General features: G+C 35.7%; 2 protein-coding genes across 7 annotated transcripts in view; both read left to right on the forward strand.

The window, feature by feature from the left end:
• zgc:172136 overlaps positions 1–1,375 on the forward strand; it is a 44,513-nt gene extending 43,138 nt beyond the window's left edge. For 4 of the 5 annotated variants that reach the window (XM_087278273.1, XM_087278274.1, XM_087278275.1 and 1 more), the window contains one exon: positions 15–1,375. In XM_087278273.1, the coding sequence (XP_087134399.1) occupies positions 15–266 (252 nt within the window). In that variant the 3' untranslated portion in view covers positions 267–1,375. 5 annotated transcript variants of the gene reach the window in all.
• A 5,592-nt stretch (positions 1,376–6,967) lies between these two features.
• tarbp1 (TAR (HIV-1) RNA binding protein 1) overlaps positions 6,968–13,435 on the forward strand; it is a 37,550-nt gene continuing 31,082 nt past the window's right edge. For both annotated transcript variants that reach the window (XM_087279682.1, XM_087279683.1), the window contains exons 1-2: positions 6,968–7,953; positions 8,037–8,134. In XM_087279682.1, coding sequence (XP_087135808.1) covers positions 7,077–7,953; positions 8,037–8,134 — 975 coding nt within the window. In that variant the 5' untranslated portion in view covers positions 6,968–7,076. The remainder of the gene's footprint in view (positions 7,954–8,036; positions 8,135–13,435) is intronic.

Genomic DNA, 13,435 nt, shown 5'->3' on the forward strand with positions numbered 1-13,435 from the left:
ACCGACAATTACAGGTTTTGAATCAGAAGCTTTCTAACCCATCCGACTGCTATGATCTAAGCCTGGAGGACGTGCGACAGTTATCTCCTCTTCTTCCGCTGGGAACGCCGACAGTTCCAAACGCCTCCATCGGCTACACATTTGCGCTCCCACATTCCCCAACCAGCCCATGTCCAGATGACACTTCACTCTGTGTCCAGAGACCCACGAACTGCCTTTCTCTGGCCCGCCTGGATGATAACCAGCCGCTGGAGCTTGTGCTATAAAATCTGGACTTGTGATAGTATTTTGTTCCTTATTTTGACATATTTTCATCTGAACAAGAAAGAAGACCATGATTTGGTCCATATGGAGTTGATCGGGTTGTTGGATCATTGCTATCGGTCGATCTCATGTGAGCGACAGGTTGATCCCGCCCCTTTGTGCCAGTAATCATCATCATCATCATCATTATCATCATCATCAGAAAAGAGAATAGATGACTCTGACATACACTATTTGTAATAAATAATGCAATAATTCATCCGATTGACTGCTTAAAGACTTTAAAGTCCATGTGAACCGGACGATGCTGAGACATTTATTTCAGGATGTTGATGTGCTTCCAACTGAAACAGAATATTGAGAAGGGGGCGGGGCTTTCCTGTGCACATTATTACGTAAAGCGTAACCTAACTGTAAGAGATGGTATTAATATGCAGTTGCTATGGAAACCCTCAAGCTGACATCAAGGGAAGGACCGCCACTCTAAACACGGAAGCAAATGGTCATACTTTGATTGAAGATTACCAAAACAAATACATTTTTCAGTGGATTAACTTGCATGTATTAATTATTCACCTTAAGAATGGCAATGTGAGCTAGCAAATTTGATTTTAAGCGGACTTTAAAGCCCAAAGTTCACTTGAAGTTTCCAATTATTGTATAGTCCAACATAAAGTGTCAATTTTTTTTGTGATTGCATGTATAGTACAAGTACAGTTTATCTGGTACTTTGTCCACAAGGTGTCAACACTCAGATTAGATGCTCTTTTTAAGTCCAAAATAAATTGAGATGGAAAAAAAGCAACAACAAACTACTGAAGACAGCAAAAACAGCAGACCTGCATTGATGAGCACTTGTGTGAGGAGATTAAAACATTGCGCAGCTCTATTTTAAATGAGTATTTTGACACTCAGGACTTTAAGACAAAAAGGAATCTTTGTTGTCTAATATATCAAATAGAGTATACTTCAAAAGACTGGCAAGAACTCTAACGTATAAGTAAAAAAGGTAAACTGTGTACTCAAGGAATTGTGAAGACTGAAGACTTTTATTAACTTCCTTTCATTAAACTTCTAGCAAAATAAAGATAAAACCAAGGTGTTAACTGTACACACTTTACATCAGGAATTTCTTTCGAACGCAACTCATGCTGTCTGTCAGCAAGACAATGTAAACCACTGTATTTTTTACAGGTTATACCACACATCTTGAATTTTGTTTATGAAATGTTTAAAGGGGTGGTCCACTACAATATCATATTTGAAACTTTAGTTGATGTGTAATGTAGCTGTGTGAACGTAAACAACATCTCTTAATGTAAGATGCTCAAAGTACAATGCAAAGGCAGACTTAGGCTTTCACAGAGTTAGCTTAGCAAAGCCTACAGTGAACAAAGTTTGGGGACTGCAAAAATATACATTCAGGCTAGTGAGATCACAAACGCTTCAGGTTACGCCATACCTGTCAACATTGGGATGTGAAAATGAGGGATATGCCCACCATAATAAGGGATTCCCCTTTTAAAAAATCCCCAAATTACTAAATATGCTCATTTGGAGCTGTTTCGTTGTAAATAAACAGTTAAATGGTCAATATGTTTTATTACTATTATTATTTACAAAAGAAAAAATAAATAGTGTACATTAGCAGTAAATAAATAAGCAAACAGTTCAGCTTATTAAAATGAATAGCTGTTATAATGAAATAGAATCAAGCTATCAAATCTTATTAGCCGTTTCTTCACTGTATAACTTACACATTCTGATTAAAGAGCCAAGAATGAATCTTTTATTTATTTGTTTAGATTTTTTTCGTTTGATTACATTAAATAACAGAGGTTTCACTTTAAAAATGCACACATCTAACATTAAAATGACAGCATTCGATTGCTTTCCTAACTGTTTTTGCTCATTTAGGACGAAATTAGTTGTGTGTGTAAAAAAAAAACACCAAGATCAAATACTTTAGATATTAATTTTATTAAATATGTGTACATATCTGTTTAAACACGCACCCAGAACCAAGACTTTTGCTCCGCTTCAAATCACGAGTACGTTTGGGAAACAGAGTCTATTTATCACTATGGAGCATGTCAGCTGACAGTCATGCAGCGCTATGTCTGCTTTGAGGATTGCATATGAAGGGGAGACGGCACCTGTAATGAAGAGGAAGGGAATTGCGGCATTCTTATGTTTATTTTAAAGTGTTTTTCGTGCCTAAACAAAGCAAAAGCATAGAACAGATTCGCATTTAAGAGCAAGGGGTGGCCCCTGGTGGTTCGGCGGTATGGGTTGCGTATAGGGAGGCTCGACTCTTTAAATGTTTATTTGGCACTCTTCAGAGAAAGACTGAAAATACGGGAAAATACCTTTACAGGATCACAGCGGGATAGAACTGTAAAATACAGGAGAATCCCGGGAAAAAAGGGAGGGTTGACAGGTATGGGTTACGCACACACCCCACGCAGCCAGAATGCAGTAATGTAGCAGAGAAAGCTAAATTGGCGTCCAAACACTGCTATTTCCACAGAGCTAGTTCTGGTTCTGTATTTGAGCTTCCAAAGGACAATACACAAAGACAGAAGTGCTTACAATTTATTTTAATAATGTTTCTAAGAATTATAAAAAAATATATATAGCTAGCATTTGACAAAGAACAGCTTCCAGATTCTCTCCTAGTTCAGTGCTGGATTCGGTTAACTCCTCCAACCGACAAAGCTGTGAATTGTAAGCCACAAGCTGTAAGTATTTTTATTTGTTAAAATTGATCTATTACACGCACAGTTTCTAGCATTAACAGTATGTTGTAGTGTGAGGACGTAAACAACAGAAAATGCTGTTTGGTACCGTTAACAATTTAGTTACAAATTCATATTTATCAGGTAAACCCCTGTAAACACAATATTCAGCAGCGCTGCAGTGTCTCTCTATGCAACCGCTTTTCCTGCATTCAACATCTCAAATAACAAACTCGCAAAAGATATGAGGACGTTTGAGGTGATGTGGAATCGATCTGCGAATCATTATATTATATTAGCTGACCAATCAGAGCCTCTTGAGGGTGGGCCTTTAGAAGAATTAGGAAATATGACAGTCGTTTTCGTGTTGGCAGAGTAGCTGTATATAATCAAAAGTAAGATATATGAAAATAAAAATTTAATTTTCTACAAGTGAAGCATGAGCACACATTGCTTTTCATCTTAAAAAACCCAACCAAGCCTTAAAAATACACTGTGGACCACCCCTTTAAAGGAACTTGTTTACTGCTATTTTTTCAAGGAACAATGAACTAACACTGTGCTTTCACCAGGAGTAATGCAGAAGAACAACTAGTGATAATAGTTTTTTAATCATTCGTGATGACAAGAAGGAACAGAAAAAGCCCTGCCCACAGTGGATTTTCATTTATTTTCATTCAGTATAAAATTATAATTTTTTCGTTACATAATTCAAGTGTTTAAACTGTGTATATTTATTATGTTTATACAAATACACACAGACATGCATATATTTGAGCAAATGTTTATTTTAAAATGTGTATATGATACAAATATGGTACACATTTAAATGTCTATGTAACAAAATAGTTTTTTATAGTTTTTTTTGTCTGTGTGTGTGTGTGTGTGTGTGTGTGTGTGTGTGTGTGTGTGTGTGTGTGTGTGTGCGCGTGTGTATCAAATATACATTACAAATATATGTAATACACACACATATTATGTCAAAACTATATTTATAAAAACAATTCATTCATTCATTCATTTTCTTTTCGGCTTAGTCCCTTTATTAATCCGGGGTCACCACAGCGGAATGAACCGCCAATTTATCCAGCATATGTTTTACGCAGCGGATGCCCTTATAGCTGCAACCTATCTCTGGGAAACACACATACTGTACACTCTCATTCACACACATACACTAAGGACAATTTTAGCCAACCCAATTCACCTGTATCACATGTCTTTGGACTTGTGGGGGAAACCGGAGCACCCGGAGGAAACCCACGCAAACGCGGGGAGAACATGCAAACTCCACACAGAACTGACATAGCCGAGGTTCGAACCAGTGACTTTCTTGCTGTGAGGCGACTGTACTTCCTACTGCACCACCGTGTCACCCAAAAACTAGTATAAAATTACATTAATTGTGAATAATATTTGCCCAGTACTAGTAGTAAACAACACAAAGCATTGTACGTTTATTGCCGACAAACAAGTATCTTACTGGATTGTATCTAGTTTGTCAGTCTGTAATAGTTTTGGTAAATTTAAGTACAAAAAGTTGACAACTAAGGCTTAAAAATGTCAATCTTCTGAGGCTGAACGATAACTCATCATGCACTCGTGAAATATAAAATTCCCTGCATTCCTTCATAAAAAGACTTTTTAAAACTTGGTTTCAGACATCAGTGTGTGTACAGACAGACAATACTCACGCTCCTGAGTGACAAAGCAAGCGTGGACTTGCGCAAACCAGCAATCAATAAAAAATGTCAAAGCTAAATATTCCATGTATTTTCTGCAAATACTAATACTATCGAATGAATGTTTCTGCAGAGCTGAGAAGCACAAGAACAAGCACTCCTTTGCTGTATATAAAGATGGTTTTTTTTTAGGAAACATGGAGCTCTTTTGATTCCGATAATTACTAAATACACATCAGAGGTTTTGTACATAATGGCAGGTGTCATTTTTTTTGTATTGTAAACACACATCCTATTAAAAGAGCATGCCTGTGTGCGTTTGTTCCTTTCAGTGAAAGGAAAAATAAATAGTATGAATAAACATAGCTGGAGTACATCAAGATTTGCTGTTATTTTAATTCACTGCGTAGAGAATACATTCAGAGAATAGTATAACATAAGGCAGTTAGCACAGTATGTGATTGGTGAAAATGCTGTTAAGGTTTAAACTTTTGTAAACATCTCACCTCAAATGAAAGAGAACGACATTTGACTAGATTGAAGTCTGAATGGATTGTTCGTTTGTCTCAAATTGTCTAAATGAATAGGTTGAATTAGTTCAGAGCAAACTGTGGTTATCAACATTCTTTGAAACATCCCCTTTTGTTTTTTGTTTTAATTCCAATGCGGTAAACTGAGGATTTATAATGAGGCAAGAAGTACAATGTACTTTAAATATGTTTATGACTTGGAGTAAATTATTAAGAAAAATGCATGAACAAGATTTTATTTAAAATTGCAAAACAAGAATTGTCTATTTTTCCTGGCGATAGTCGTGTTTAGTCCGCTTTACGGCATGTTCAAAGCACCAACAAATACTGTAAATGTGCTCTTAAAGTATTTTGTTGTATTATAATACAGGGTAGTTGCCCAAAAAAATAGCAATAATAGTAATAACAACAATATTTTTATATGTGTGTTATTATAAACTAAAACTAAAACGTTTAGCATACTTATTATGTATTTCTCATATATTAAAGTGCATATAAGTATACTTTACTGATTGTTTTCTTCTTTTGATAGAAATATATTTAAGTATTCTAAATATATTTGGTTTGTAGTGTATTTATGGGGGTGACGCGGTGGCGCAGTAGGTAGTGCTGTCGCCTCACAGCAAGAAGCTCACTGATTGTAGTCAAGGCTGGGTCAGTTGGCATTTCTGTGTGGAGTTTGCATGTTCTCCCTGCGTTTGCGTGAGTTTCCTCTGGGTGCTCCGGTTTCCCCCACAGTCCAAAGACACGCAGGTGAATGGGGAAAGCTAAATTGTCCTTAGTGTGAATGAGAGTATGTGGATGTTTCCCAGAGATGGGTTGCGGCTGGAAGAGCATCCGCTGCGTTAAAACGTGCTGGATAAGTTGGCGGTTCATTCCGCAGTGGCGACCCTGGATTAATAAAGGGATTAAGCCGGAAAGAAAATGAATTAATAAATGTATTTATGGGTTTCAATTGATCTTCTTTGGTTATGTACATATAAACTTACATGTAATTTATTTAGGTTATAGTTGAATACCCTCCCAATGTATTAAAATATGATGATTTAGCAGGACTTTAGAATACTCAAGCAAAGAAAAAACATGTTGTGTACTCATTTACATAAATAAAAATATACCTTTATGAACTAAAATAGGGCTGGTGTAGTCCCAAGTATTATTGACATTTCTCACCTATATTGTACACTTACAGTAGATTAATACATAAATTAATTATGTAAGACTACATATGGTTCGTGACTTTTTCAATTTGCAATAGTTACTATTTCATAGTTTTATAGCTTAAAGTCGAAGACTACATAAGGTTTGTGATCTATATGCAATAGTTACTTTTTGATCAATTTATAGCTTAAAATAAATCACTATGGTAAGTTATCATGTGTATTTTAATATTTAGTCAATTTGAATAAAACATATATATGGTCACTTTGACCCTTAAACATCATCATAATTATAACTTAGCTAGCTGTAAAATATAATAGCCAAAATTAAAACGCAAAAGCAAGTATTTACCATCTTTTTTAAATTAGGTTGGGTGGTTAAACACGTTTTTCCCCATCAGAATTCTACCTCTTTTTAGCAGATTTTTGGCAAATTAGATGGTCAAAAAAGTCAGATTTTATGTTTTTTCCATAGATTATTGTTATTATTATTATTATTTAAAAAAAAAAGTGTATTACTTGTAGTCATGCGCCCTCTGCTGTGAGCAGCGGTTCTCAAACAGCGCATGCGTGAACGGGGCACGTAATATTTCAGGAAGTAGGCTAACTGTCGCCACACGTGTGTGGAAAGCAACAACAGCCAACCGGATTTTAAACTTTTTGAACCTGCGCATGTTTTTATCTTAACGGTGTTTAAAGAAAATGTCAAACCTTTTGATAAACACCCTTTTGTCCCACTATCCCGACCCCGAGAGTTTGCTCGACACTTTATGCTGGACAAACACAACAAACCCAGACACAGAGAAGATTGAAGCTTTAACTGTTCTGATCAATGAGCTCTCCATTAAACCACAAGAAGAGCGCTTTATCCGTAAAATACAGTCAGTGTTATGGAATCAGTGCATGCCGGTAATACAAACCATCTCGAGATCAGAAGACGGAGGAAAGAATCTGCTCAATGCTGTCTGTGGACTGTTTGCAGTTTGTGTCAACGTTTGTCAGAGCAGCGATGTACCTGAGCAGATCCTTCAAGCTCTTCTACCTGTACTGATGACGAAAGATGACGCCAACCATGAAGCCAATAGAGCTGGCATTGAAGTCGCCATCGAAGCCATCGCAGTTTTGTTATCCAGCATCTCAAATGACAGGTCCATCATCTTCAGGACTCTTTCGAGCACCCTTAACTGTGTTAAACATCTATCTGACTCCATAATCTCCAAAATCATAGTGCGCATCTGGTTCACCATGCTCAAGTCCTGCGGCGAAGATGCTGAATCGGAGGTCCTGCTTCAGATATGGGATGATTTATTACGGTGGCATCAGAGAGATCAGACAGATTCAGCATCCACTCGGGTTTTGTTGTGTCTCACTGCTCTTTCTGACCATCTCTGCTCTTCTGAAACATCTCCAAACCGACCGGACCCTAGAAGGTCTCAGAGGTTCTTTAGGGCGGTTCAAGATGGATTGACGCACAGGGATAGTGTGACCCGCAAACGGGCGCTTTATTTGCTTACCAGGTGTGTGTCACTAGCAGAGATGAAGAAAGAAGAAGTGGTTAGCATTGAGGAACATGAAACAGGTGAGTCGATGTTGGATATCTGTCATATTGTCTGAGGTATTTTGTGATTTTTGTTTGTTAGTAAACTAGATTTTATTTGGCAGATGAAATCCTGTTCTTATGGACACCCGATAAACAGAAGCTGCTGAGGGAATTCTGGGAAGATTATGCTTTAGTTTTAGAGACTCTAGAGGAAAATCAGGTAAGGAGATTTCATGTGGAGCTTCAAATTGATGAAACAAGACTGACTGTTTACAATATCAAAATATGAATATCAAAACTGCTATATTGCTGTTTCTGCTTAAATGTTTGTACTTTAGTTTAAAAAATTACATTTATAGGTTCGTATAGGACAAAAGTGTTGGTCATAATAAATAAATAAATGAAAGTATCTGAATTTAATGTATTTTTACCCTTCAAAATTCAATTCAAACACTTTGTTTATGATTCGGTTTCTCTCACAGTCCACAAACATGTGTTATAGGTGAATTGGGTCATCAAAAATCGGTTATAGTGTGTGTGAGAGAGAATGAGAGTGTATGGGTTAAGGCTGCTCGATTTTGGGAAAAATCTTAATCACGATTATTGTGGTCATAATTGTAATCACGGTTATTCAAAATGATTATCAGTTGAAGTCAAAATTATTAGCACTCCTGAGAATTTTTTTAAAAATAAATATTTCCCAAATGGTGTTTGACAGAGCAAGGAATTTTAACAGTATTTCCTCTAATATTTTTCCTCCAGGCTTATTTGTTTTATTTTAGCTAGAATAAAAGCAGGTTTCACTATTTTGAAACCCTTTTTAAGGTCAAAATTATTAGCCCCCTTAAGCAATATATTTTTGATTGTCTGCAGAAGAAAATACTGTTATACAATGACTTGCCTAATTACTCTAGTGAAGCCTTTGAATGTCACTTTAATCTAAATGCTTGTATTTTGAAAAATATCTAGAAAATTATTATGTACTGTCATCATAGCAAAGATTAAAGTAATCAGTAATTAGAAATGAGATATCAAAACTATTATGTTCAGAAATAAGTTTAAAAAACTTCTTTCCATTAAACAAAAATTGGGGAGGAAAAGGGTTGCTAATATTCAGGAGGGCTAATAATTCTGACTTCATATATACAGTTATTTTCCACCCTGCAAAGGAAAGAGAAATAAATTCAATAGAATGAAAATATGAAACAAACTGTGCTTTAAGCATCTTCACTGTAAGAAAAACACTTTAGCAACAAAAATCCTTCAGTCAAGAGCAGTGAAGGATTTTCTCGTTTAATAATACATTTCTCGTTTAATATACACATAAGCACGCGCTCTTTGCGCTTTTAAGAGCAACACATGTGTTCAGCTGGAAATGGGGCGGTATATGATGCAATAATCGTTTATCTCGATTAATGCTTTTTCATAGTCATTTGAAGCCAAAATCGAAATCGGATTTTCGATTAATTGCACAGCCCTTAATATGGGTATTTCCCAGTGCTGGGTTGCGGCTGGAAGGGCATTCGCTACTTAAAACATATGTCGGAGTAATTGCCGGTTCATTCTGCTCTGGCAACCCCTGATCAATCAGGGACTAAGGTGGAGGATAAGGAGTGAGTGTGTTTGTTTCATCTGATTTCCAATGGTTCTTGAGATCAAAAAAAGAAAAATATATTTTTTTAATTTGTGTATTTAAAAAAAAAAAAAACAGACTGTAAAAGATATAGACGTAGTATCCATGACATCACCTATAGATTTCTGAAGAACCCAGAAGAATCTGTAGGCGTGGCCAACCGTCGCCAGCTTGTTCGTGCATCATCGCCATACCTGTCAACATTGGGATGTGAAAATAAGGGATATGCCACCACCAACCCCCCAAAAAAAATTATATTATATTAAATATTAAATTAAATAACTAAATATGTTAATCTGGAGCTGTTTCATTGTAAACAAACAGTTAAACAGAGGTAAAACGCATCTATTTTTCACTGTGGAGCGCGTCAGCTGACAGTCACGCACCGCTACATGACTGTTTTGAGGATTGCATAAGTGGGGCAACCTTTAATGGAAAGGAAGGGAATCCTGCCATTTTTATATTTATTTCAAAATGTTTTCCTGTCTAAATAAAATAAAAGCACAGAACAGATTTACATTAAAGAGTAAGAGTGGTTTGGCGGTATGGGTTGCAAATAGGGAGGATTGACTATTGAAATACAGGAGAAAAACTAGAAAGTAGCTTTACTGGATGATAATGGGATAGAACTGTAAAATACAAGAGAATCCTGAGATGGTCATCGCACTGGGGGATACCAAACAAGGGCAAAAAGGCGGAGAGTTGAGCGAATCTACAGACGCCTGCTAGCATTTTGCTTAGACAGGCTTTTCCTTGGGAGAAACGCTTAATACTTTATTACCCGTGACTCGTTTAGACTTTTATAAAACACTGCTGTAATACATTGAGCCACTAAATATTGTTCTTATGATGTTTTTTCTATCCCCTAGCTTTTCCACAGGAAAAAACACAAATTACTCCCAAACACTTAAAGTATAGTCTGTGTTAGTAAATGCAAGGCTACTTATGAAATCCAGAGATAACACTGTATGACAACATTTCAGATGACTGTTCCATAGCCTACAGCTAATCCATCTGTCAAATTCTGGAGTGCATTACAGGTCTAAAGAAAAATATAAATGATAAATGATCTTAAATAAAACAAATACATTTATAGATATGGTATATAAGTATAATTTCACTCACCTGGGAAATGGAGGCAACCTGAATGGTTTGTGAGCACAATTAAGTAATAATATTATCTGATAATTGTAGGAAATAATTCAAAAAAGTAACTTACTGTGTAAAACCACATAAAACAAAACGCGATGTAAATGCCGAGCTCAGCGGCTAATCAGCCGGAATCAGCTGAGGTGAAGTGACAGCGATCAGCAAGACCTAGCTGTCACTTAAGTGGCCACGTCCTTAATTATGCAGACTTAATATAACCTAATTTAAATGAAACGGATGAGTTATAAAAAAATTCACCGCCTCACAGTTGTTATAATAGGTAATATTAGCTATATGTACCAAAATCGTTCTTTGTAACTGGCTGTAAACATCCTTTTTTTTTGCTGTAAAGTTGGCCATTTTAACAGTGGGCTCAATAGAAATGTGCTCTAATATGAAGCCAGGACTAGCGGAATTTTGATGAATTGCAATTTCAGTTACTTCTGTATTTGCTTCACAAAAGAGAGCAGGAGGTTGCCGCTTGAGAAAAACACAGGAGTTGAAGCAAATATTGCCTTAAGTTTTAAGAAAAGGTCCACATTTTAGGGCACAAATTTATATAAAAAAAGATGTTCTGGCAAAATCCTGAAGTATTTGACAGTAAAATGGAAGCATGTGCACAGCAAATTCATTGGTGTTAAATTTCAAGTGCTGTGGTAATTCAGAGTAAAGTGTTAAAATTCTAGAGTTATATAAAGGTAAAATAACCCTCTCTGCGTTAGAAGCTCATTTGCCTCCTTGTCATACAGAGTAACGTATCTACTTTTGTAGAAAACCCTTGTATTTGAGAAACTAATCAGAGTGTCTGAAATCTCGCTACACCCTCATTCACCTGGCCCTTAAATTAGTCAATTAGTTTAGTCCACTAGACAGAGTGAATGACCACAAATAAGTGAATTCAGACACCTGCTGTTGAACACCTGCTGTTAACAAGCACAATCACTGAAGGAATAAGAAATTGAAGGAAGAAATAAATCTACAGACACAGCCTCACACCAAACCAACTGAATTAAAACAGAGGATTAAACAACTCCATTAAATAATAGTATAAGCAGCTTCACTGATTACAGTTTGACTTCATTTCTGTAAGAATATTTGACAATGAACAGAGGTTTATATATTTTTTATTAAAAATATTTCATTTGACCTCACCATCATAGAGATAAGAGGCTGCTTATTTGAGCTCTTGAAGCTTTACTCTTGTATCCTAATGTTTCTCTGACTGCTATAACTGTGTTTCTACAACTCATCAGCTACAGCAAGAAAGGTCAAGAGAAACTATACTGTTGATGCTTAATTGTTTTTAATTTCAGGTGTTTATTAAGTTGATTCATAAAGATATGCAAGTATAATTGTATTAAAGCTGCATGGGACATTAATATTGGCAGTCTGCTGCTCTTCATAGAAAATTCAACAAACAATTAGGATGTAATTAATAATTAGAGTGTCATGCACTAAACATTCAAGCTCCACCTTGCTCTTTATGACACACAGGCATCAAGAATCAGGACATGAACCTCAACCGTGGTTGCTAAAAAAAAAAAAAAGCTGCATAGTTCATGCCGCAATGCATGCTGGGTGCCAGCATAGTACAAAGCTCCCAGCATGCATTGCAGCATGAATAAATTATGCAGCTTTATGTTCTTACAATCTCTTTCTTTTCCTTTATTTTGTGTTGTTTTTGGGAGGTGATATTTCCGTAGTGTTTTTTTTTTACTTGATTTTAATTTTTTGTTTGTCACCATTATTGAGATTCAAAGACTAATTATTGATGTCTGTGCGTTTTTGAGGTTTGCCATAGATCAAACATTCTCATTGTAAATATTGTTTTTATTTTATTGGAGCTTCAGTGGTTTCATTTATGTATATTATTTATTTCTCATACACAACTAATATGAGACTGAATTAAAAAAAAAGCAGGAAAGGATGGCTATGATATCATTAACAATCTCTTCAGACTGACACTTAATTTTCTTCTGGCTTTCCATGCTATATTTATAATTAATGTTATTAACACTATCTATAGCAGCCTAAATAAAAGACATTTATAGTAAGAAGTTGAAGAGCCTGACTAAAGCAGACTCTGTCCTCTATCATGGTGACTTCAAATGAACAACGGAAATTTTATTAAGAGCGTTTGTTCACATGACAGAAATTAAGTCACTGGTAATAGGTGAAGCTCCATGATAAGTTGTTTAATTTGATGAGTTTTTTTTAAAGATGTTGAAAAATAACATTTTTTATTGTGTAATTTGTTTTATTTTTATTGATTATTATTTTATTTAGAGTTTTTTTTTCTCAGTTGATTTCATCTTTGGTTTTGGCTTGTGTTTTTCTGTCCTTCAGTGATTCTGCTTGTTAACAGTTGTTCATCAACAATTCTCAATCCTCCTTTAATTAGACAATTAATTGTCTCATTAACTTCATCACTGTCTGAGTGTTCAGCCCTCTGTAGTGAGGACACTAGTGAGGATTTTGCTCTGGAATTTAAGGCTTACGTGTGTTCGAATGAAAAATACAGACTATGGGATTTGTTTTTAACAGAAATATTCTGGAAACTGAATTTACAAATGTAAAATGTTGAAAACGGCAGATTACTGGCAACTACTGCTGGCAGTATTTTGACATACATTTAACAGATATTTTACACAATAAGAGTTTGCTAATTAACACTCTCTTGGTGTTGACAATGTTAACACTTTCAAAAGTGTTATTTTTAACACTTATAGTGGTTCCCAT

The sequence above is a fragment of the Danio rerio genome, chromosome 13 (assembly GCF_052040795.2).
Source record: "Danio rerio strain M-AB ecotype USA chromosome 13, GRCz13ab, whole genome shotgun sequence".
Taxonomy (NCBI): domain Eukaryota; kingdom Metazoa; phylum Chordata; class Actinopteri; order Cypriniformes; family Danionidae; genus Danio; species Danio rerio.